Here is a 25,548-nt window from a genome sequence, read left to right on the forward strand (position 1 = left end):
AGATACTAGTAGGGCTAGGTAGAGGAGGGTGTAGAGAGGAGAGATACTAGTAGGGCTAGGTAGAGGAGAGATACTAGTAGGGCTAGGTATAGGAGGGTAGAGACAGGAGAGATACTAGTAGGGCTAGGTAGAGGAGGGTGGAGAGAGGAGAGATACTAGCAGGGCTAGGTAGAGGAGGGTAGACAGAGGAGAGATACTAGTAGGGCTAGGTAGAGGAGAGATACTAGTAGGGCTAGGTAGAGGAGAGATACTAGTAGGGCTAGGTAGAGGAGGGTGGAGAGAGGAGAGATACTAGTAGGGCTGGGTAGAGGAGAGATACTAGTAGGGCTAGGTAGAGGAGAGATACTAGTAGGGCTAGGTAGAGGAGAGATACTAGCAAGGCTAGGTAGAGGAGGGTAGACAGAGGAGAGATACTAGCAAGGCTAGGTAGAGGAGGGTAGACAGAGGAGACATACTAGTAGGGCTAGGTAGAGGAGGGTAGACAGAGGAGAGATACTACTAGGGCTAGGTAGAGGAGAGATACTACTAGGGCTAGGTAGAGGAGAGATACTACTAGGGCTAGGTAAAGGAGAGATACTAGTAGGGCTAGGTAGAGGAGGGTACACAGAGGAGAGATACTAGTAGGGCTAGGTAGAGGAGAGATACTAGTAGGGCTAGGTAGAGGAGAGATACTAGTAGGGCTAGGTAGAGGAGAGATACTACTAGGGCTAGGTAGAGGAGAGATACTACTAGGGCTAGGTAGAGGAGAGATACTACTAGGGCTAGGTAGAGGAGAGATACTACTAGGGCTAGGTAGAGGAGAGATACTACTAGGGCTAGGTAGAGGAGAGATACTACTAGGGCTAGGTAGAGGAGAGATACTACTAGGGCTAGGTAGAGGAGAGATACTACTAGGGCTAGGTAGAGGAGAGATACTACTAGGGCTAGGTAGAGGAGAGATACTACTAGGGCTAGGTAGAGGAGAGATACTACTAGGGCTAGGTAGAGGAGAGATACTAGTTGGGCTAGGTAAAGGAGAGATACTAGTTGGGCTAGGTAGAGGAGAGATACTAGTAGAGCTAGGTAGAGGAGAGATACTAGTAGGGCTAGGTAGAGGAGGGTGGAGAGAGGACAGATACTAGTAAGGCTAGGTAGAGGAGAGATACTAGTAGGGCTAGGTAGAGGAGGGTAGACAGAGGAGAGATACTAGTAGGGCTAGGTAGAGGAGAGATACTAGTAGGGCTAGGTAGAGGAGAGATACTAGCAGGGCTAGGTAGAGGAGAGATACTAGTAGGGCTAGGTAGAGGAGAGATACTAGCAAGGCTAGGTAGAGGAGGGTAGACAGAGGAGAGATACTAGCAAGGCTAGGTAGAGGAGGGTAGACAGAGGAGAGATACTAGCAAGGCTAGGTAGAGGAGGGTAGACAGAGGAGAGATACTAGCAAGGCTAGGTAGAGGAGGGTAGACAGAGGAGAGATACTACTAGGGCTAGGTAGAGGAGAGATACTACTAGGGCTAGGTAGAGGAGAGATACTACTAGGGCTAGGTAGAGGAGAGATACTACTAGGGCTAGGTAGAGGAGAGATACTACTAGGGCTAGGTAGAGGAGAGATACTACTAGGGCTAGGTAGAGGAGAGATACTACTAGGGCTAGGTAGAGGAGAGATACTACTAGGGCTAGGTAGAGGAGAGATACTACTAGGGCTAGGTAGAGGAGAGATACTACTAGGGCTAGGTAGAGGAGAGATACTAGTTGGGCTAGGTAGAGGAGAGATACTAGTAGGGCTAGGTAGAGGAGAGATACTAGTAGGGCTAGGTAGAGGAGAGATACTAGTGGCGCTAGGTATAGGAGGGTGGAGAGAGGACAGATACTAGTAAGGCTAGGTAGAGGAGAGATACTAGTAGGGCTAGGTAGAGGAGGTTGGAGAGATACTAGTAGGGCTGGGTAGAGGAGAGATACTAGCAGGGCTAGGTAGAGGAGGGTGGACAGAGGAGAGATACTAGCAGGGCTAGGTAGAGGAGGGTGGAGAGAGGAGAGATACTAGCAGGGCTAGGCAGAGGAGGGTAGACAGAGGAGAGATACTAGTAGGGCTAGGTAGAGGAGGGTGGAGAGAGGAGAGAGTAGTAGGGCTAGGTAGAGGAGAGATAGTAGTAGGGCTAGGTAGAGGAGAGATACTAGTAGGGCTAGGTAGAGGAGAGATACTAGTAGGGCTAGGTAGAGGAGAGATACTAGTAGGGCTAGGTAGAGGAGAGATACTAGTAGGGCTAGGTAGAGGAGAGATACTAGTAGGACTAGGTAGAGGAGAGATACTAGTAGGGCTAGGTAGAGGAGAGATACTAGTAGGGCTCGGTAGAGAGAGAGGAGAGGAGGAGGATGAGAGGATGAGAGAAGAGGGGAAGATGGAGAGAAGAGAATGGAATGGAAAGGGGGAGAATAGAAAGGGCAGAGAGGAGACAGGAGGATGGAGAAAGGAGAGAAGGCTGAAGAGAGGAGGACGGAGACAGAGGAGGATGGAGAGGGGAAGGGAACGCGAACTGGAAGATGAGTAGGAAAGTAGTGTGTGTGACCTCTAACCTTGAGGGTCTCAAGCTCCATCTCCAGCTGTTTAGAATAGACTTCGCTGTGGTCGCGCAGCTTTCGCTCCTTAGACGCCTCTGCCTTGGCATCCTCCAACTGAGCCTCCAACTAACAAACACACGGAGACAAAGCAGAGGTCAACATCACACACTAAAGTTTCATAGCCCTTTACCAGGATAGATTTACCCATGCATATAACACGTTTGGGTAAATCTATCATCTATGAACGTTTGAATATCTGACCATGTTCTGTTATAATCTCCACCGGGCACAGCCAGAAGAAGACTGGCCATCCCTCAGAGCCTGCTTCCTCTCTAGGTTTCTACCTAGGTTCTGGCCTTTCTAGGGAGTTTTTCCTAGCCACTGTGCTTCTACACCTGCATTACTTGCTGTTTGGGGTTTTAGGCTGGGTTTCTGTACAGCACTTTGAGATATTAGCTGATGTAAGAAGGGCTTTATAAATACATTTGATTGATTGATTCTCACTCTGAAACACATTTATTCATTAGTATGCATTGTGTCAATATGTGTATTACCATTATGCATACCAGTATTGCATATATGAATTAACAGTGAGGAGATAACATTGGCTTATCACCCTGCCATCATTGAGATACTAGTACTCTCTCTTCCTTTACTAGAGTCCCCATCACTGGCCCCATGAACTTTAGCTGGGGTCACCAACAACCATCTGGACCCTGTTAGCACTTAGCTCTGGGGTCACCAACAACCATCTGGACCCTGTTAGCACTTAGCATTTAGCTCTGGGGTCACCAACAACCATCTGGACCCTGTTAGCACTTAGCATTTAGCTCTGGGGTCACAAACAACCATCTGGACCCTGTTAGCATTTAGCTGAGGTCACCAACGACCATCTGGACCCTGTTAGCAATTAGCATTTAGCTGGGGTCACCAACAACCATCTGGACCCTGTTAGCACTTAGCGTTTAGCTCTGGGGTCAATAACAACCATCTGGACCCTGTTAGCACTTAGCTCTGGGGTCACCAACAATCATCTGGACCCTGTTAGCGCTTAGCGTTTAGCTCTGGGGAAGGATAGAGGAGGGTTTGGGGTTGTAGGCCTGGGGTGCATCTCAATAGTCTCAAGTGGCCTCCATTCCTTGTTCAGATTAGAGCAGACGAGGGAGAGGAGACACTAGAGCAATATGGAGAATGCCTACTAGGAATTTGCGTTCAACTGCCTAGCGACAATGCAGACAGCACCAGACAGGCGAGGCCCTCAAGGGAATACTGGCATTCAAATTGAGAAATGAATGAATGGATAACAAGAGAAGTTGTTCTGTGCTATCTGAATGACAGGAGAAGCCATAGCACCAAAACTGGTTGTGTGTTGAGGTTGAAAGTCTGGAATTGTTATACATACATAGACACACTCATATAGGCAGACACACACACAGAAATGTAATATAGATATGCCCTCATCACAGAACGCTAAAGTAGCTAAACGTTGCTAACACACTGCCACTTTGCCTCCAGCTTTGACAGCCCCTGCGGCTTGCTAACTTCACGATTGTTAGCACGCAAAGTGTTAGCAAACTTAATGTTGGCAAGCTAAATGTTGGCAAGCTATGTGTTATAAAGCTAAGTGTTATAAACGCTGAGTGTTATAAACGCTGAGTGATATAAACGCTGAGTGATATACAGCTAAGTATAACCCAAGCAAAGTGTTAGTTAGCTAAATATTAGCAAGCTAAGTGGTTAGTTAGCAAGCTAAATGTTAGCACGTTACGTGTTAGCGAGCTACACTCTGCTAGACAACTTTTACAACTCACCTCCTTGCGGGCCTTCTCGGTCTTGCGGATGTCCTGGCGCATGGCGTCCACCTTCTGCACAGCAGCGTCCATCTCCTCCTCCTTGTCGCGGAGCTGGCGTGAGAGGCGTTGCTTGGTGGAGCGCAGCTCGGCCATGCGCTCGCTCAGCTCAGAGAACTCCTGTAGGGCCAGCTTCCGCTGGCTGTGGGCCTCCTTCAGCTCCTTGGTCTGGGACTTGAGGCGCTCCAGGGACTCCACCAGTTGCTGTTGGTGGTGATAGGAGAGGGAAGGAGAGAGCGGATGAGGGAGGGGAGAGAGAGACAAAGAGAGAGGGGGGGCGAGAGAGTGGGCGAGGGAGGGGGGAGAGAGTAGAGAGTAGATGAGGGAGAGGGGGGTAGGTGAGAGTGGATGACGGAGGGGGGAGAGAGAGAGGGGAGAGTGGATGACGGAGGGGGGAGAGAGAGAGGGGAGAGTGGATGAGGTGGGGGAGAGAGAGAGGGGAGAGTGGATGAGGTGGGGGAGAGAGAGGGGGGTAGGCGAGATAGGCGTGGGAAGGTAGAGAAAGGAGGAAGGGTGAGGGAGGGAGAGAGAGAGAGAAGCAGCGAAATAAAAGAGCAGAAGAGGCACGAGACATGGGGAGAGGGAAAGACAGAATGACAGGCGCAGAAATTAAATGAGAGGGAGAGAGAAAGGAGGACAGCAAGAGTGACAGACACGAGGGGAGGGAGGAAGGAGACAAAGAAAACAAAACAAATCAGTAAACTACCAATTCTACCCTTTTCAACATTAAATACATTATCTCCAGCACCACCCCAACGTGTGAAAATTATGGGTTTCTATGGCCATGTCCGAGAGCATCAAATCCTTGATGCATTGTGGGTAAATGGTGACTGACTGCTCTACAAATAATAATGAGCAGTTGTTTATGACACAAGGTGATTTGTATATCAGTCAAACAAGCCCTTTGTTGTGAAGTAAACAAGATACAAGACAAGTATTTCTGATGACATCATCCGGACACACTGATGACATCATCTGATTTGAACAACTACGAGCAGGCAACGGTTTTGTATAGTCAACTAAACACAAACACTATCCCAGGGTAAAAGAAAGAGGATGGGGTCAAATAGTTTTGCTAATGGAATTAGACAGAAATGTGGCGTTTCTGTCCAGAACCCTGACTCCAGCTAACCCATGACATGATGGAATTAATCACAAGAAAAAGGTCCCAGTGTTTACACACCGCGGTGATCCAATGATCTGAGGATATTAGGTTAGGCTGTGTGTGTGTGTGTGTGTGTGTGTGTGTGTTAAAGCCTAATGCGTCATGAATGATAAAATGAGACCTGACATAGAGAGACAACCTCTATGCCGTGAATAGACAACGGTGAACTAACATTGGTCCTTGAGAGTTACAGTGTGTCCTGTGAATCATGTCAGCTCTAGTTATGCATTCACTTGACTGAATACACCCCTACGTTGTATTCACTAGACACCAAACAGAAGGAAGCAGACCGGAACGGGAAGGGACTGCCAGAACTTGTCCAATAACAAATGCTTGTTTTCATTTTCCTTTGCAAAAATAGGGGGGGGGGGGGGGGGTGTTACCTTGTGAATATCCTCCTTCTCCTGTCTCAGGGCTTTAACCTGTTTGTCCAGGGCCTTCAGCTTGGAGGAGGAGCTCTCGTAGTCCTGGCGCAGAGTCACCGCCTCCTCTAGCTGGTGCTCCAACCTATCAGAGTCTGAGTGGGGGCGAGAAGGGGAGGGACTTACTGGTTAGTGGGATGGTGATAGGTACTTGTGCTGCGCTGGAACAGCCCCAAAAGTGCAAACTGTGTGTTCGACCCAGACCCGGTTTAAATGATCTGTGTGTTCGAATCAGACCTGGTTTAAATGATCTGTGTGTTCGAATCAGACCTGGTTTAAATGATCTGTGTGTTCGAATCAGACCTGGTTTAAATGATCTGTGTGTTCGAATCAGACCTGGTTTAAATGATCTGTGTGTTCGAATCAGACCTGGTTTAAATGATCTGTGTGTTCGAATCAGACCTGGTTTAAATGATCTGTGTGTTCGAATCAGACCTGGTTTAAATGATCTGTGTGTTCGAATCAGACCTGGTTTAAATGATCTGTGTGTTCGAATCAGACCTGGTTTAAATGATCTGTGTGTTCAAATCAGACCTGGTTTAAATGATCTGTGTGTTCGAATCAGACCTGGTTTAAATGCCCAGACAGTGTTGGGTTGCCAGACGAGCCAACTAGCGGTGCGTTGCCAGATTGGGTTGCACAGAGAGCACTGACCTGCCAGTTTCTTCTTGAGCCGGTCGATCTCCTCGTTGAGCTTCTTCATCTCCTTGTCCCGGCCCAGGGTGCTGGCCCCGCGGCCCGGCCCGTGGAGAGACTGCACTGCTTGAGTGGACTCTGGAGGGGCCAGAAGGGGAAACACACAGGTTAAGGGTCAGAGATCATGTCCAAATTTACACTCAGGGTCACAGAGGTTGTTTATGTGTACATGTTGTCTATGTGTGTCTTTGTCCTCTACCGCCCCCTAGCTCACCCTGCAGTTTGCGGTTCAGCTCCTGCTTCTCCTGCTCCAGCCGGCGGATCCTCCTCTCAAAGGCTTCCACCTCCAGCCCCCCCTCCTGGTCCGGGGGAACCCCCTCTTCTCCTCCCCCATCCTGGGAGCTCCCATCGGACAGGCCGGCCCTGTTGACGCTGCCGCGGTCCGAGAAGCAGCTGTCCGTGGTGTAGGTGAAGCCCACGAAGGGCAGATGCTGGCCGGTGAAGCCACTGTGTGTGACTGGAGGAGCGATGTCCTGTTGGGTGGGGGGTGAGAGAAAGACACACAGAGACAGAGAGAAAGCCAAGGGGGGGGCATCAGATTAGTTAGAGTGGAACAGTCAAACATACCAAGAAAACAGCCAAGTAAAATGTTTACAACAGTAAACACCAGTTAGCTCTGGGCCGTTCAACTGAAGAACTGGAGGGCCCAAACAATTCAGTTTTTTATTCTTCCCTTCTAATCAGAGACCTAATCAAAGATCAGAGATTGATCTATTACTATCTGTTAAAAAAGAAAAACAGAAGTATTTTGGTTCTCCATGGCTGGAAGTTGAATAGTCAGCATTAGCTTGCTGGTTTCCCGGTAGTGTTAGCCAGCTAGCTGTTTTCTAGTTAGCCATCTAGCTAAGTTTTTATTATTTTAATTAGTGCTTGCTAGTCAGCTCATTTCCAGTTAGCTAGCCAGCTGGTTTCCAGGTAACATTAGCTAGCGAGCTGGTTTCCAGGTAACATTAGCTAGCTAGCGAGCTGGTTTCCAGGTAACATTAGCTAGCTAGCGAGCTGGTTTCCAGGTAACATTAGCTAGCTAGCGAGCTGGTTTCCAGGTAACATTAGCTAGCTAGCGAGCTGGTTTCCAGGTAACATTAGCTAGCGAGCTGGTTTCCAGGTAACATTAGCTAGCGAGCTCGTTTCCCCCAGTACACCCACCGGGTTTTTAAGAATATCGTCGTCCACGTCAAAGTTGGAGGTGTCAGATGGGGAGCTGACGTCGGGGATGTAGGGCGCCTCAGTGGAGCGGATGTGTTCCCAGTCGATGCCGGCGAAGAAGGGGTGATCCTTGAAGTCGCCGATGCCATTCTGGCCCAGGCGACGCTCGCGGCCGCAGATTAGGCGCGAGATCAGGTCCTTGGCGTCCTCCGACACGTCACAGATGTTTGAGGGGAACTGGAAACGCTCCTGTGAGAGAGAAGGGTGGAGAGAGGGAGAAGAAGAAGGGGATGAGAATTTGATTTTCTTTTTTAAAGTTCCTTTAATTGGGTCATTAGCACACATTACACAAACATCACATTTCCCCCCTAACACACACACCAGCAAAATAATCAGGACGTGGGGGGTGTGTGTGTGAGAGTGAGTGAGTGAGTGAGTGAGTGAGTGAGTGAGTGAGTGAGTGAGTGAGTGAGTGAGTGAGTGAGTGAGAGAGAGAGAGAGAGAGAGACGGACGGGGGAGGAGCGAGAGATGGGGGGGTGAGCTAGAGAGACGGGGGGAGAGAGACAGAGAGACGGGGGGAGAGAGACAGAGAGACAGAGAGACGGGGGGAGAGAGACAGAGAGACGGGGGGAGAGAGACAGAGAGACGGGGGGAGAGAGACAGAGAGACGGGGGGAGAGAGACAGAGAGACGGGGGGGAGAGAGACAGAGAGACGGGGGGGAGAGAGACAGAGACGGGGGGGGGAGAGAGAGAGAGACGGGGGGGAGAGAGACAGAGAGACGGGGGGGAGAGAGACAGAGAGACGGGGGGAGAGAGACAGAGAGACGGGGGGAGAGAGACAGAGAGACGGGGGGAGAGAGACAGAGAGACGGGGGGAGAGAGACAGAGAGACGGGGGGAGAGAGACAGAGAGACGGGGGGAGAGAGACAGAGAGACGGGGGGAGAGAGACAGAGAGACGGGGGGAGAGAGACAGAGAGACGGGTGTTTGACAGAGACGGGTGTTTGACAGAGACGGGGGTTTGACAGAGACGGGGGTTTGACAGAGACGGGGGTTTGACAGAGACGGGGGTTTGACAGAGACGGGGGTTTGACAGAGACGGGGGTTTGACAGAGACGGGGGTTTGACAGAGACGGGGGTTTGACAGAGACGGGGGTTTGACAGAGACGGGGGTTTGACAGAGACGGGCTATAAACAAGTAATAGCTGAGAATGAGACAGAACCAGAGACAGAACCAGAGACAGGGAGAACGTGTTTGATAACGCATGACAAGCACCAGTTTAGATACTGACAGAGACTTTGATGAAAATAGCTGTTAGAAAGTAGGCTAGTGTTTCAGGAACTGGACCCTTGAGAAGGAGCATTAACCTGGATAGCAACACCCGTTGCTGACAGGTGTATAAAATCGAGCACACTGCCATGCAATCTCCATAGACAAACATTGCCAGTATAATGGCCTTACTGAAGAGCTCTGTGATTATCGACATGGCACCGTCATAGGATGCCACCTTTCCAACAAATCATCTAGGAGCAACAACAGCTCAGCCGCGAAGTGGTAGGCCACACAAGCTAACAGAACAGAACCGGCGAGTGCTGAAGCGCATAAAAATAGCCTGTCCTCGGTTGCAATACTCAATGCCGAGTTCCAAAGTGCCTCTGGAAGCAACGTCAGCACAAGAACTGTTAGTCGGGAGCTTCATGAAATGGGTTTCCATGGCCGAGCAGCCGCACACAAGCCTAAGATCACCATGCTCAATTCCAAGCGTTGGCTGGAGTGGTTTAAAGCTCGCCACCATTGGAAACGCATTCTCTGGGGTGATGAATCACGCTTCCCCATCTGGCAGTCCGAAGGACTAATCTAGGTTTGGCGGATGCCAGGAGAACACTTTGTCTGAATACATAGTGCTAATTGTAAAGCTTGGTGGAGGAGGAATAATGGTCTAGGGCTGTTTTTCATGGTTCTGGCTCCTTAGATCCAGTGAAGGGAAATCTTAACACTACAGCATAGATTCTAGACGATTCTGTGCTTCCAACTTTGCGGCAACAGTTTGGGGAAGGCCCTTTCCTGTTTCAGCATGACTATGCCCCCGTGCACAAAGCGAGGTCCATACAGAACTGGTTTGTCGAGATCGGTGTGTGGAAGAATTTGACTGGCCTGCACAGAACCCTGACCTCAACCCAATCGAACACCTGGGTTGAATTGGAACACTGACTGCGAGCCAGGCCGAATCGCCCAACATCAGTTCCTGACCTCACGAATGCTGTTGTGGCTGAATGGAAGCAAGTCCCTGCAGCAATAATATTTTTTAAACGTAACCTTTATTTAACTAGGCAAGTCAGTTATGAACAAATTCTTATTTAGAATGACAGCCTACCGGGGAACAGTAGGTTAACTGTCTTGTTCAAGGGCAGAACGACAGATTTTTACCTTGTCAGCTCGGGGATTTAAACCTTTCAGTTACTGGCCCAACGCTCTAACCACTAGGCTACCTGCCACCCCAATGTTCCAACATCTAGTGGAAAGCCTTCACAGAAGAGTGGAGGCTGTTATAGCAGCAAATGGGGAACCAACTCCATATTAATGCCCATGACATTGAAATGAGATGTTCGACGAGCAGGTATCCAGATACATTTGGTCATGTAGTGTATCTTGAACTAAACAATCCATTAAACATTATCAACTATTTCAACCGATTAATAATCCAAAAGGTTTGTTATATTTAATAAGTGTAGCATATAATTAACTGTGAAATACTGTACATTTGGAAGCAAACAATCAATAAATCATGAATCAAAATCATTAATTATTAAAATGTTTGGAATATTTAGCACTTATTGCTGGCCCATAGATCTGGTATAGACTAGCTCTTCTGGTCGTTTTGAGTCTGAAGATCGTTGTCAGTTTGCGGAGCATTCCTTCTTTTGACATGCATAATAGAATATATGTATATTGCTTGTTACCAAGGCAGTTTGGATGCTGATGACACACACACAAGCTAAATTCCCTACATCGACATTGTTGCAAGCTAGGCACCAGGGACCCCTGGCTTTGTTCTGCCTCAGAGGTACACTACATGCTTGTCCCTACACCCGGACCTATGATCACATTTCCCTATCCATACCTGTGGCTAGTGGCGCTCTCCCAATTCTCTTGCATGACATCCTATCCTTGTTTCCTTTCCTTAATGACTACTGTTTTCATGAATGGACGCTAATTAAAATGGTAGACTTCTGAGACTCGTTTTCCACTTTCCCTCGCAAGGTTGTCACCACAACCTAAAAACTTTTCACCTAAATGTCAGCCAGTTTCCTCAAGTTTACCTCGTGGTTCATGATCTTGCCGTAGGTCTCCACCAGGGACTCTGCATAGAAGGGCGTCTCCCCGTAGAGCATCTCGTACATACATACCCCCAGCGACCACCAGTCACACTCTGGACCGTACTTCCCCATGCCGTCCTCCATGGCCTGCAGGATCTCAGGGGAAATGTAGTCCGGAGTGCCTACAGCCACAGATGACTGGACCTGGAAGAGTGAGGTTAGGAACTACAAATGAGAGGGTTGAAGTAAAGTGAACTCAGAGAAACACTTTACGTTGTACATGTAAAAAACGATCCAAATCAAATCGTATTTGTCACATGCTTGGTAAACAACAGGTGTAGACTAACAGTGAAATGCTTACTGACGGGCCCTTCCCAACAATGCAGAGAGAGAAAGAGAAATAGTAGAAAGTATATTTCTGTTTTGAAAATAATAACACCAGGAATACATAGAAAAATAATAACTGACATGAGGTGTGTGTGTGTTTTCATAATAAGAGTATTAACTTATTAAAAACCGATTGAGTTTGCTTTGACCTGGATTCAAATATTTTGAGTCGTTGCTCTAGCCTGTATAGAGTGTCAGATGGGCGGGTTTGGAGTTTTGAGACTATTCTATTGGTCCATTAAGCCAGGCAAGCTCAATCAAGCACAGATTAAGTATTTTAAATTATTTCAAATAGTATCTGAACCCAGGTCAGGAGATGAGGAATATAGTGAATCTTGCTATACTCCCCCTTAGAATTTGATGAAGTGATTGAAGGCCTAACGGTTGGGCTATACATTTGACATCACTATCAGACCCCTTTCACTAAAACCCTGAACCTCCATACATCTGACAAATCACCTTGAACCTCGGGTCAATTTCTGTCTCAGACGAAAATTCATTTTCTTTCACACAAACAGCTGAGTAGTACAAAGGGGCTCTGTGGTAGAATCTCTGAGCGATGAAAAAACGAATGAAAACTTAGCACGAGAGAGCAGAAAAGGAGTTGAGCCATAAAGTTATTTAATAAAACAGTGTGAACCCTCTATTAATTCACACTATAAAAACCATTAGGATCCATGAGAGCCCTTGAATGAGTCCCAAATGGCACCCTATTCTCTAGACCAGGGCTGCCCAACCCTCTTCCTGGAGATGTACTGTCCTGTAGGTTCAGTCCAACCTTAATTTAGCATATCTGATTCAGCTAGTTAAGGTCTTGTTGAGCAGCTAATTAGTAGAATCAGGTGTGTTAATTTAGGGTTGGACTGAAAACCCAGAGGACAGTACATCTCCAGGATGAGGGTTGGGCAGCCCTGCTCTAGATAGGGCTCTGGTCAAAAGTAGTGCACTACGTTACCCATAGGGCTCTGGTCAAAAGTAGTGCACTACTTTTGACCAGAGCCCTATGGGTAACGTAGTGCACTGTAACAAATAGGGTGCCATTTGGGATTTTACTGCCCTTCTTTACATTTTACACCCGCTGAATTCAGATGGCATATCATGTCGTTTACTTTCTTTATTTTCATTTTCTATTTACAGTAGTGCAATAAGGATGGGGGTAAATTTGAGCTGGAGTAAAACAGATTAAGCCTAGAGATGATAAGTTGGTGTCGAAGGCCTGGACTGTCCTTAATCTTTGTGTAAGAAGTTTAAAATCACAGACTATAGACATCCAGTCAATGCTGATTACAAATCTAAATGTTACTTCATGACTAAACCCTAATTGACCATATTTATTTTTGTCATTTAATCAGGGTCTGTGAAAAGGCCACAGTGAATCAAATCGTTTGATCATCAACAGCCAACTGTGAGACCGAACTCTGATTATATAGCCAGCATTATTATTTGAATCCACTAAAACTAGGTAATGATGGTGATAACGATAGCTGTTGTGTAATCTGTTGTGTAGACATTTCCTCGTTATTGAGCATTGGTTTAAAGCTGCTGTTATTGCTACTACTGGAGTGGGTTGAAATTGCCCTTGACGCTGATCTGGGTAAGTTCTTAATTTCCCCCACTAATAGTTAAGGTTAGGATTGGGGCAGGAGATTTGTTCCTAGTGGAAACTTCACCCCCAGAGCACGGCCGTTGTATGAATGTTGGTTTCACTTCTGCTAGTCATTCTCTTTACCGTTGTTCAGTTCCTTGTTGTACGGATAGAATTAGAATATTAAAATGTCAAGTCATTGTATTTCTATAGTTGTATGTATTTACTCTAAGTCACTCATCATTGACCTGAGTAAAGTGTGGGAGAGCCTCCTATTGGCCACTGACTGACACTGCATCCCAAATGGCACCCTATTCCCTATGTAGTGTACTACTTTGGACCAGAACCATATGGGTCCTGGCTAAAAGTAGTGTACTAGAGAATTGGGTGCCATGTCCGCTATTTTAGCGGTTGTGACAAACAGAGTGGGTCTCTGTTTTCGTCCTACAAATGTGGCTCTAAATCTTTGAACGGTTGGAGCTACTTGCTATTATGATTGAAATGCTCACCGGCCGTGTAGGAAACGTTACAAGGGACCGTGACAAAACCACAATTGAAAGCAATGCAGATCTTCTCTACACAAACAATTGCTAGGCCTACCTGATGAGCTTACCTGACGTTTTCCTGAACTTTCCAATACTTTTCTGATGCATTTCAGATACATACTGATGCAACCACAAATCTGTAAAACTTTCACGTAGGCTACTCAAGTGATTTGACATCTTTTCTTATTAGCCTTTATGAATATAAAAACTTGGTGCAGTTTATGCTACAACCAGGTAAAAAAAAGGACATTATTTATATTACAATATAAAGTGCCTTGAGAAACTATTCATATCACTTGATTCTATATTTTGTGGTGTTACCTTCCTGAATTCAAAATGGATTAAATATATTTTTCATTCATCTACACACAATATCCCACAATGACTAAGTGAAAACATGTTTAGACATTTTAGCACATTTATTGAAAATGAAATCTAGAAATATCTGATTTACATAAGTATTGACACCCCTGAATCAATACATGTTTGAATCTCCTTTGGCAGTGATTATAGCTGTGAGTATTTCTGGGTAAGTCTCTAAGAGCTTTCCACACCTGGATTGTGCAACATTTGCCTATTATTCTTTAAGCTCTGTCAAGTTGGTTGTTGATCATTGCTAGACAGCCATTTTCACAATAGATTTTCAAGCCGATTTAAGTCAAAACTGTAACTAGGCCATTCAGGAACATCCAATGTCATCTTAGGTTATTTTCCTGCTGAAAGGTGAATTTTCAGTTTCTTTTTATCAACAAAAGAAAACTCCCTAGTCCTTGCCGATGACAAGCATACCCATAACATGATGCAGCCATTACCATGCTTGAAAATATGAAGAGTGGCCGTCAGTGATGTTTTTGTCCCCAAGCGTAACGCTCTCTTTTCAGGACATAGAGTTAATTTCGATGTAACACATTTGCAGTTTTACCTTATTGCAACTGTCATTTAGGTTAGTATTGAGGAGTAACTACGATGTTGTTGATCCATCCACAGTTTTCTCCCATCACAGCCATAAATAAATGTAAATGCTGTAAATGTTCTAAAGTCACCATTTCCTTCCTCTCCGGCAACAGTTATAGGAAGGACGCCTATGTCATTGTAGTGACTGGGTGTATTGATACACCATCCAAAGTGTAATTAATAACTTCACCATGTTCAAAGGGATATTCAATGTCTGTCTCTTGTTTTTGACCCATCTACCAATAGGCGCCCTTCTTCGCGACAGGCACTGGAAAACCTCCTTGGTCTGTGGTCGAATCTGTGTTTGAAATTCACTACTCGACTGAGGGACCTTACAGATACTGTAACTGTATGTGTGGGGTACAGAGATGAGGTAGTCGTTCACAAATCATGTTAAACCCCATTATTGCACACACAGTGTCCATGAGTCATTGCAACGTTGTATTTGATTTGTTAGGCAAATCTTTACTCCTGAATTTATTTAGGCCTGCCATAACAAAAGGGGTTAAATACTTAGATTTAAATAGTTTATTAATTTGTAAAAAAAAAAAAAAAAAAATTCAACATCACTGACATTATGGTGTATTGTGTGTAGGCCAGTGAGACAAAAAAAAATGCGATTTAATACATTTTTAAATTCATGCTGTAAAATCAAAAAGTGGAAAAAGTAAATTGGTGTGAATACATTCTGAAGGCACTGTAGGTAAAACCACTATCGGCGAAACAGAGATCAGATATAGGCTTGTTGGGGCGGCAGCATAGCCTAGTGGTTAGAGCATTGGACTAGTAACCGAAAGGTTGCAAGTTCAAATCCCCGAGCTGACAAGGTACAAATCTGTCGTTCTGCCCCTGAACAAGGAGCGAGGCAGACAGAGCGTCCAAGGCCGTAATTGAAAATAAGAATTTGTTTTTAACTGGTAAAAAGATTTTAAAAAAATGTCGATAGATTATTCTAAATATTATTGTAGTAGTAGGCCTACCTACCCAACAACCTCATTCCATGGGGTTACTGACCACCATCCACTGAATTAATAACAAGAAGTACTGATTATTTGGCCTTAGGGAAAAGAAAAAATAGCCATGGAAGAGGTGCTGCAGATCAATTTAAATACATCTGCAAAATGTATAGAATTACTCCTATCTGAAATAGACCAGGAATAATGAGGACTATTTTATTTATTTTTTATATCTTTTTTAAAAATGTTGTGGGTTGTGTTTTATCACGACTAGTGCATGTAGGACTACAGTTGCGGAGCCAATTGGGCAGCAGGCCTGGTAAATATCAAACCCCTGATTGTTGAGTAGTGGCTGTCAGTGAACAGCAGGCAGCAGCTTTCGCAATATTTCAAAATACTATTGCTGGAAAAACAGTTTGAAAAGCAAATGGCTACTCTAATCTGTGTAGGCTGTAATGTTGGTCATTTGTGTGGTATTAAAAAATATACATTTTGTGGGGCGTGTGTGGGGGGGGCGTGTGAGGCATGTGGGGCGTGTGTGGCATGTGGGGGGGCGTGTGGGGAGTGGGGGGCGAGGGGCGTGTCTGGTGCGTGTGTGGTGCGTGGGGGGTCTGGGGTGTGTATGGGGTGTGATGTCTGGGGTGGGTGTGGGGTCTGGTGCGTGGGGGGTCTGGGGTGTGTATGGGGTGTGATGTCTGGGGTGTGGGGTCTGTGTTGCTCACCGTGCCGTCCTGCATCATTTTCAGGCAGGAGCCAAAGTCGGCCAGACGGATATGACCCTTCATGTCTAACAGCACGTTGTCTGGTTTGATATCTCTGGAGGGAGAGAGAGAGACAGAGAGAGACAGAGAGAGAGAGCGAGAGAGAGCGAGAGAGAGCGAGAGAGAGCGAGAGAGAGCGAGAGAGAGAGAGAGAGAGAGAGAGCGAGCCAGACAGACAGCGAGCGAGCCAGAGAGAGAGAGCGAGCCAGAGAGAGCGAGCGAGGAGCGAGCCAGACAGCCAGACAGCGAGAGAGCGAGCGAGGAGCGAGGCAGACAGCGAGAGAGCGAGCGAGGAGCGAGGCAGACAGCGAGAGAGCGAGCGAGGAGCGAGGCAGACAGCGAGAGAGCGAGCGAGGAGCGAGCCAGACAGCGAGAGAGCGAGCGAGGAGCGAGGCAGACAGAGCGAGGAGCGAGGCAGACAGAGCGAGGAGCGAGTCAGACAGAGCGAGGAGCGAGGCAGACAGAGCGAGGAGCGAGGCAGACAGAGCGAGGAGCGAGGCAGACAGAGCGAGGAGCGAGGCAGACAGAGCGAGGCAGACAGAGCGAGGAGCGAGGCAGACAGAGCGAGGAGCGAGGCAGACAGAGCGAGGAGCGAGGCAGACAGAGCCGAGGAGCGAGGCAGCAGCGAGCGAGGAGCGAGGCAGACAGAGCGAGCGAGGAGCGAGGCAGACAGAGCGAGCGAGGAGCGAGGCAGACAGAGCGAGCGAGGAGCGAGGCAGACAGAGCGAGCGAGGAGCGAGGCAGACAGAGCGAGCGAGGAGCGAGGCAGACAGAGCGAGCGAGGAGCGAGGCAGACAGAGCGAGCGAGGAGCGAGGCAGACAGAGCGAGCGAGGAGCGAGGCAGACAGAGCGAGCGAGGAGCGAGGCAGACAGAGCGAGCGAGGAGCGAGGCAGACAGAGCGAGCGAGGAGCGAGGCAGACAGAGCGAGCGAGGAGCGAGGCAGACAGAGCGAGCGAGGAGCGAGGCAGACAGAGCGAGCGAGGAGCGAGGCAGACAGAGCGAGCGAGGAGCGAGGCAGACAGAGCGAGCGAGGAGCGAGGCAGACAGAGCGAGCGAGGAGCGAGGCAGACAGAGCGAGCGAGGAGCGAGGCAGACCGAGCGAGCGAGGAGCGAGGCAGACCGAGCGAGCGAGGAGCGAGGCAGACCGAGCGAGCGAGGAGCGAGGCAGACAGAGCGAGCGAGGAGCGAGGCAGACAGAGCGAGCGAGGAGCGAGGCAGACAGAGCGAGCGAGGAGCGAGGCAGACAGAGCGAGCGAGGAGCGAGGCAGACAGAGCGAGCGAGGAGCGAGGCAGACAGAGCGAGCGAGGCAGACAGAGAGAGAGAGCGAGCGAGGCAGACAGAGAGAGAGAGCGAGCGAGGCAGACAGAGAGAGAGAGCGAGCGAGGCAGACAGAGAGAGAGAGCGAGCGAGGCAGACAGAGAGAGAGAGAGCGAGCGAGGCAGACAGAGAGAGAGAGCGAGCGAGGCAGACAGAGAGAGAGAGCGAGCGAGGCAGACAGAGAGAGAGAGCGAGCGAGGCAGACAGAGAGAGAGAGCGAGCGAGGCAGACAGAGAGAGAGAGCGAGCGAGGCAGACAGAGAGAGAGAGCGAGCGAGGCAGACAGAGAGAGAGAGCGAGCGAGGCAGACAGAGAGAGAGAGCGAGCGAGGCAGACAGAGAGAGAGAGCGAGCGAGGCAGACAGAGAGAGAGAGCGAGCGAGGCAGACAGAGAGAGAGAGCGAGCGAGGCAGACAGAGAGCGAGCGAGGCAGACAGAGAGAGAGAGCGAGGCAGACAGAGAGAAGAGAGCGAGGCAGACAGAGAGAGAGAGCGAGCGAGGCAGACAGAGAGAGAGAGCGAGCGAGGCAGACAGAGAGAGAGCGAGCGAGGCAGACGAGAGAGAGAGAGAGAGAGAGCGAGCGAGGCAGACAGAGAGAGAGAGAGAGCGAGCGAGGCAGACAGAGAGAGAGAGAGAGCGAGGCAGACAGAGAGAGAGAGCGAGCGAGGCAGACAGAGAGAGAGAGCGAGGCAGACAGAGAGAGCGAGCGAGGCAGACAGAGAGAGCGAGCGAGGCAGACAGAGAGAGCGAGAGAGAGCGAGCGAGGCAGACAGAGAGAGAGCGAGCGAGCGAGGCAGACAGAGAGAGAGAGAGCGAGCGAGGCAGACAGAGAGAGAGAGAGCGAGCGAGGCAGACAGAGAGAGAGAGAGCGAGCGAGGCAGACAGAGAGAGAGAGAGAGAGAGCGAGGCAGACAGAGAGAGAGAGAGAGCGAGCGAGGCAGACAGAGAGAGAGAGAGAGCGAGCGAGGCAGACAGAGAGAGAGAGAAAGCGAGCGAGGCAGACAGAGAGAGAGAGAGAGCGAGCGAGGCAGACAGAGAGAGAGAGAGAGAGCGAGGCAGACAGAGAGAGAGAGAGAGCGAGCGAGGCAGACAGAGAGAGAGAGAGAGCGAGCGAGGCAGACAGAGAGAGAGAGAGCGAGCGAGGCAGACGGAGAGAGAGAGAGCGAGCGAGGCAGACAGAGAGAGAGAGAGAGCGAGGCAGACAGAGAGAGAGAGAGCGAGGCAGACAGAGAGAGAGAGAGCGAGGCAGACAGAGAGAGAGCGAGCGAGGCAGACGAGAGAGAGAGCGAGCGAGGCAGACAGAGAGAGAGCGAGCGAGGCAGACAGAGAGAGAGAGAGCGAGGCAGACAGAGAGAGAGCGAGCGAGGCAGACAGAGAGAGAGCGAGCGAGGCAGACAGAGAGAGAGCGAGCGAGGCAGACAGAGAGAGAGCGAGCGAGGCAGACAGAGAGAGAGCGAGCGAGGCAGACAGAGAGCGAGCGAGGCAGACAGAGAGCGAGCGAGGCAGACAGAGAGCGAGCGAGGCAGACAGAGAGCGAGCGAGGCAGAGAGAGGCAGACAGACAGAGACAGGTGGACGGGCAGACAGAGGGGCAGACAGAGGGGCAGACAGAGGGGCAGACAGAGGGGCAGACAGAGGGGCAGACAGAGGGGCAGACAGAGGGGCAGACAGAGAAACAGACAGAGAGACAGAAACGGGTTAGGATAAGGTAAGTGCATAAAACCAACCTCTCCACCAATATAAAGCCCTGTTTATCACTATGTGACATTGTATCGGATTCACTCTGAGAATGTACAGTTCAATAACACACAGCACACACACACACACACCATATACACAGCCCTCCGCTCCTTCCCCCTTAACATTTCTCTCCCGGGTGGTTCTCTGAGCTGAACAGCTTGTCATTGTTCATCTACCCTCCCTCTCCTTTCCCTCTCTCCCGATCCCCCTCTCCTCACGCTCCCTGGCTTGACGCAGGCCACACACACTGTGCCCTCTGTTGTACTAACCCTGGCACCACACTGGGCACAGCGGGCACGGAGTAAACACCTAAACACACCCAGCCCAACGCAAAGTAACAGGCCACACACACACACACACACACACACACGAGTCATTTACAATATCACAACCACACACAGAACATTTCATTCATAAGTCTCTCTCTCATACAGGAGACCCACACACACACACATACAAACACACACCCATTTGTTTATACATTTCTCTTTACTCACACAAACTCCCAACCACTAGAGTAAGATGTGTTTGTCAATCAGTGCACTGAACCAATCTACCAAGGCTAATTTCAGACAAGATTTCTCATCCATCCTTACACCTTTCTTAGCTTCATTGCTTCCTTCCTTGATTAATTCACTGATCAGCTACTTCTGAGATGGAAACCATCCAAACATATACAGATCAGTGTTGACTTCAAGGAAGGAAGGAAAGAAAGATAGAAAGCTGTATACAAAATATTGGAACAGGGCCGCAATGCTGTTTTGATATATAGACTTGTCTCTGTGTTTTGTTAGGCACTGGGCTTGAGTACAACCAGACTATAAACACTGTCAGTGTGTGTGTTTGTGTGTCAGAGTACGTGTGCCTCAGAGAGAAAGTAGGCTTCCCAACTCTTTCGTTCTGTTGCTCCGTCTCTCTTGTTCACACTCCATCTCTCTCATCAATTCCCTTCTATCCCATCCTCCATCTCTCTCTCTGTCGATTCATCTCGTCTCTCTCCCTCAATCTCTCCCCTATTTCGCTACAGTGCATCCCAGAAGGCCCTGTTCCATTTCGGCTCCTAGCCCCTTCCCTAGCCCCCTGTCCAGTGTTCCCAAATGTGAAAGGATGCCATAAGGTAGGGCGTTCACTCCCTGCTGTACAATGTAGAGAAAAACAGGACAATTCAAGGTGCTATGAAATGAAAGTCAAAACGTAATGAATCATTAGATTGTTCTCTACAATATTATAACCCTAATATACTTCTACTTGACAGTGTTGATGAAATTAAAATGTATATTTGCTGTGACCGTCACTGGCTTAGACTTTCGGCCACATTGTTGGCAATTACGCCTGATCCATCCCATTCAGATGGGGTAGGCACTGATGGGGTAGGCACTGATGGAAAGGGACTGTAGGTCAAAATGGTACCAGACTCTTCCGTCCTCTGTCTGCGGTCCAATTCTCTCCCTGTTCCATTCCTTCTCAAGGATTCCTAAGCATTAGATTGCTGTAAGCATGGGGGCTTAGAGGGAGTGTTCACCACATTCATCAAATAAGTCCTTCCTTTCCCTATTAAATCCATGAGGGGGAGTGAACAAGTGAACACTTCAGGAAGAAGGGTACTAGAGAATTGGAGAGCAGCCCTGGTCTGTGGCTAGAGCAGGAAGGAAACAGGCAGGATTGCTGGCCAGGACTCCGTTTCCCAGGGGGCATTGCTGCCAGGAAGAGGCCCCTCCATTATCCCACATCCACACAAGGCTGGCTGGTCAGTCATCTGGGTACAGGGTCAGTGACGTGGGGAGGGACTCCCTAACACACACATCAAACCTGCCAACCTTTTATGAGTATCACTTCAGCACGGCGACAGCACCCACTGCGCCCACACTACTCAAATCATATGCAAATGAAAATGTTTTAGACGAATAACAATGTTGGTAGAAGACTGGCTCAGTATTATCGGTAGGTTACAGACTTATGTATACATGGGGGGGAAAACGTATTCTAATTGGCTGGTCGGGCTGGATCCCAAGTGGGTGGGCCTATGCTCTCCCAAGCCCACCCTTGGCTGTGCCCCTGCCCAGTCTTAGATTAGGGCCTAATTTATTTCAATTAACTGATTTCCTTACATGAACTGTAACTCTGCAAAATCTTTGAAATTGCTTAATGTTGCGTTTATATTTTAATTCAGTATAAATGTACAATCAGGGCTCTGCCTAGGATTTTCTGACAAGGTGGTGTTGATGTAGGCCTAAGGTTGGGGGGGGGGGTCAGTCAAATTCCCCCTCAGGAAGTTGGAGCATTTAGACATTTTGAAAAACCTGTAACTGCCATTTCCTGAAACCTAGAGCCATAAATTATATTAAGTAATGTAGTGACGACTGAAGTGCTGGGTTTGATCCTAAATCAAATGGAGGTGGTCTCAATTACATTTTTCTAGAACATGCAACTACTGTCAAAGGACAACAGGGCTCTAAAAGACATCAGCCATTTCAGGTGACAGAGATAGAAAGAGGGAAAATGTAAATATGCAACGGCTAGGATGGGCTGTTACGACGACTAGGATGGGCTGTTACGACGACTAGGATGGGCTGTTACTAGGATGGGCTGTTACTAGGATGGGCTGTTACTAGGATGGGCTGTTACAATGACTAGGATGGGTTGTGACTAGGATGGGTTGTGACTAGGATGGGTTGTTACTACAACTAGGATGGGGTGTTACTAGGATGGGTTGTTACTACGACTAGGATGGGGTGTTACTAGGATGGGTTGTTACTAGGATGGGGTGTTACTAGGATGGGGTGTTACTACGACTAGGATGGGCTGTTACTAGGATGGGCTGTTACTAGGATGGGCTGTTACTAGGATGGGCTGTTACTACGACTAGGATGGGCTGTTACGACGACTAGGATGGGCTGTTACTAGGATGGGCTGTTACGACGACTAGGATGGGCTGTTACTAGGATGGGCTGTTACGACGACTAGGATGGGCTGTTACTAGGATGGGCTGTTACGACGACTAGGATGGGCTGTTACTAGGATGGGCTGTTACGACGACTAGGATGGGCTGTTACTAGGATGGGCTGTTACGACGACTAGGATGGGCTGTTACTAGGATGGGCTGTTACGACGACTAGGATGGGCTGTTACTAGGATGGGCTGTTACGACGACTAGGATGGGCTGTTACTAGGATGGGCTGTTACGACGACTAGGATGGGCTGTTACTAGGATGGGCTGTTACGACGACTAGGATGGGCTGTTACTAGGATGGGCTGTTACGACGACTAGGATGGGCTGTTACTAGGATGGGCTGTTACGACGACTAGGATGGGCTGTTACTAGGATGGGTTGTTACAATGACTAGGATGGGTTGTTACTAGGATGGGTTGTTACTACAACTAGGATGGGTTGTTACTACAACTAGGATGGGGTGTTACTAGGATGGGTTGTTACTACGACTAGGATGGGGTGTTAGTAGGATGGGGTGTTACTACGACTAGGATGGGGTGTTACTACGACTAGGATGGGGTGTTACTAGGATGGGTTGTTACTACGACTAGGATGGGTTGTTACTACGACTAGGATGGGTTGTTACTACGACTAGGATGGGTTGTTACTACGACTAGGATGGGTTGTTACTACGACTAGGATGGGTTGTTACTACGACTAGGATGGGGTGTTACTAGGATGGGGTGTTACTACGACTAGGATGGGGTGTGACTAGGATGGGCTGTTACTACGACTAGGATGGGCTGTTACTACGACTAGGATGGGCTGTTACTACGACTAGGATGGGCTGTTACTACGACTAGGATGGGCTGTTACTACGACTAGGATGGGCTGTTACTACGACTAGGATGGGCTGTTACGACGATGGGCTGTTACGACGATGGGCTGTTACGACGATGGGCTGTTACGACGATGGGCTGTTACGACGATGGGCTGTTACGACGATGGGCTGTTACGACGATGGGCTGTTACGACGATGGGCTGTTACGACGATGGGCTGTTACGACGATGGGCTGTTACGACGATGGGCTGTTACGACGATGGGCTGTTACGACGATGGGCTGTTACGACGATGGGCTGTTACGACGATGGGCTGTTACGACGATGGGCTGTTACGACGATGGGCTGTTACGACGATGGGCTGTTACGACGATGGGCTGTTACGACTAGGATGGGCTGTTACGACTAGGATGGGCTGTTACGACGATGGGCTGTTACGACGACTAGGATGGGCTGTTACGACGACTAGGATGGGCTGTTACGACGACTAGGATGGGCTGTTACGACGACTAGGATGGGCTGTTACGACGACTAGGATGGGCTGTTACTAGGATGGGCTGTTACGACGACTAGGATGGGCTGTTACTAGGATGGGCTGTTACGACGACTAGGATGGGCTGTTACTAGGATGGGCTGTTACGACGACTAGGATGGGCTGTTACTAGGATGGGCTGTTACGACGACTAGGATGGGCTGTTACTAGGATGGGCTGTTACGACGACTAGGATGGGCTGTTACTAGGATGGGCTGTTACGACGACTAGGATGGGCTGTTACTAGGATGGGCTGTTACGACGACTAGGATGGGCTGTTACTAGGATGGGCTGTTACGACGACTAGGATGGGCTGTTACTAGGATGGGCTGTTACGACGACTAGGATGGGCTGTTACTAGGATGGGCTGTTACGACGACTAGGATGGGCTGTTACTAGGATGGGCTGTTACGACGACTAGGATGGGCTGTTACTAGGATGGGCTGTTACGACGACTAGGATGGGCTGTTACGACGACTAGGATGGGCTGTTACGACGACTAGGATGGGCTGTTACGACGACTAGGATGGGCTGTTACGACGACTAGGATGGGCTGTTACGACGACTAGGATGGGCTGTTACGACGACTAGGATGGGCTGTTACGACGACTAGGATGGGCTGTTACTAGGATGGGCTGTTACGACGACTAGGATGGGCTGTTACTAGGATGGGTTGTTACGACGACTAGGATGGGCTGTTACTAGGATGGGCTGTTACAATGACTAGGATGGGTTGTTCCTACAACTAGGATGGGGTGTTACTAGGATGGGTTGTTACTACGACTAGGATGGGTTGTTACTACGATGGGTTGTTACTACGACTAGGATGGGTTGTTACTATGACTAGGATGGGTTGTTACTAGGATGGGTTGTTACTACGATGGGTTGTTACTACGATGGGTTGTTACTACGATGGGTTGTTACTACGATGGGTTGTTACTACGACTAGGATGGGTTGTTACTACGACTAGGATGGGTTGTTACTACGATGGGTTGTTACTACGACTAGGATGGGTTGTTACTACGATGGGTTGTTACTACGACTAGTATGGGTTGTTAATGACTTCTGGACAACGAAAGAAAGTTGAAAACCAGTAGAACACGAGAGAAAGACAAACATTTTTTGGGGGGGGTTGCTAGCTTAGCTGTTAGCTGCTGCTCCTCCCTCCACACACACCTCTCCCTCCACACACACCTCTCCCTCCACACACACACACACACCTCTCCCTCCACACACACACACACCTACCTACCTCTTCACACACCCCCTCTCTTTACGCACAACTTCACACACTCAGAGCAAGATCTGCCTATTATAGATCAGTCACAGACACACCAATCACGGTTAACCCAGAACTAAAGTCTTGCGTAATTGGTCAGCTGCTCAACTAAGTTCAGGGTCCATAAGAGAAGAGATTTAGAGATGTTAGAACGAGGAGCTCCCCCACCCACCTCTCTCCCTCCCCAAAAGTCTCCTCACTAATTCGAAAGACGCGAACACCTGGGAAATTGTGATTTGTCCAAATAAACCCAAGCAGCGGAAACTATTGTTGCTCGTTAGCCATCACTGCCCATAGCATAAAGACTGTTATAAACTGGATGGTTTCGAGGCCCTGAATGCTGATTGGCTGACAGCCATAGTATATCAGACCGTATACCATGCGATTTACAAAACATGTATTTTTAACAGCTCTAATTACATTGGTAACCAGTTTATAATAGCAATAAGGCACCTCGGGGGTTTATTACCAATATACCACAGCTGTGAATATACCGAGAATGTGAAATGTCAGAATAATAGTACAGAGAATTATTTATTTCAGCTTTTATTTCTTTCATCACATTCACAGTGGGTCAGAAGTTTACAT

The 25,548-nt window shown here is 48.6% G+C and overlaps 1 protein-coding gene across 4 annotated transcripts in view; it reads right to left on the reverse strand.

Moving 5' to 3' along the window:
* The window catches only part of cdc42bpb (CDC42 binding protein kinase beta (DMPK-like)), a 136,895-nt gene that overhangs the window by 56,772 nt on the left and 54,575 nt on the right, over positions 1-25,548 (reverse strand). For all 4 annotated transcript variants that reach the window (XM_014143793.3, XM_014143794.3, XM_014143792.3 and 1 more), the window contains exons 6-13: positions 16,285-16,378; positions 11,139-11,339; positions 7,818-8,066; positions 6,886-7,144; positions 6,630-6,749; positions 5,937-6,070; positions 4,350-4,592; positions 2,554-2,664 (exon numbers count right to left, since the gene is read on the reverse strand). In XM_014143793.3, the coding sequence (XP_013999268.1) occupies positions 2,554-2,664; positions 4,350-4,592; positions 5,937-6,070; positions 6,630-6,749; positions 6,886-7,144; positions 7,818-8,066; positions 11,139-11,339; positions 16,285-16,378 (1,411 nt within the window). The remainder of the gene's footprint in view (positions 1-2,553; positions 2,665-4,349; positions 4,593-5,936; positions 6,071-6,629; positions 6,750-6,885; positions 7,145-7,817; positions 8,067-11,138; positions 11,340-16,284; positions 16,379-25,548) is intronic.

Source organism: Salmo salar, chromosome 15, assembly GCF_965601325.2.
Source record: "Salmo salar chromosome 15, fSalSal1, whole genome shotgun sequence".
In the NCBI taxonomy this organism is placed as follows: domain Eukaryota; kingdom Metazoa; phylum Chordata; class Actinopteri; order Salmoniformes; family Salmonidae; genus Salmo; species Salmo salar.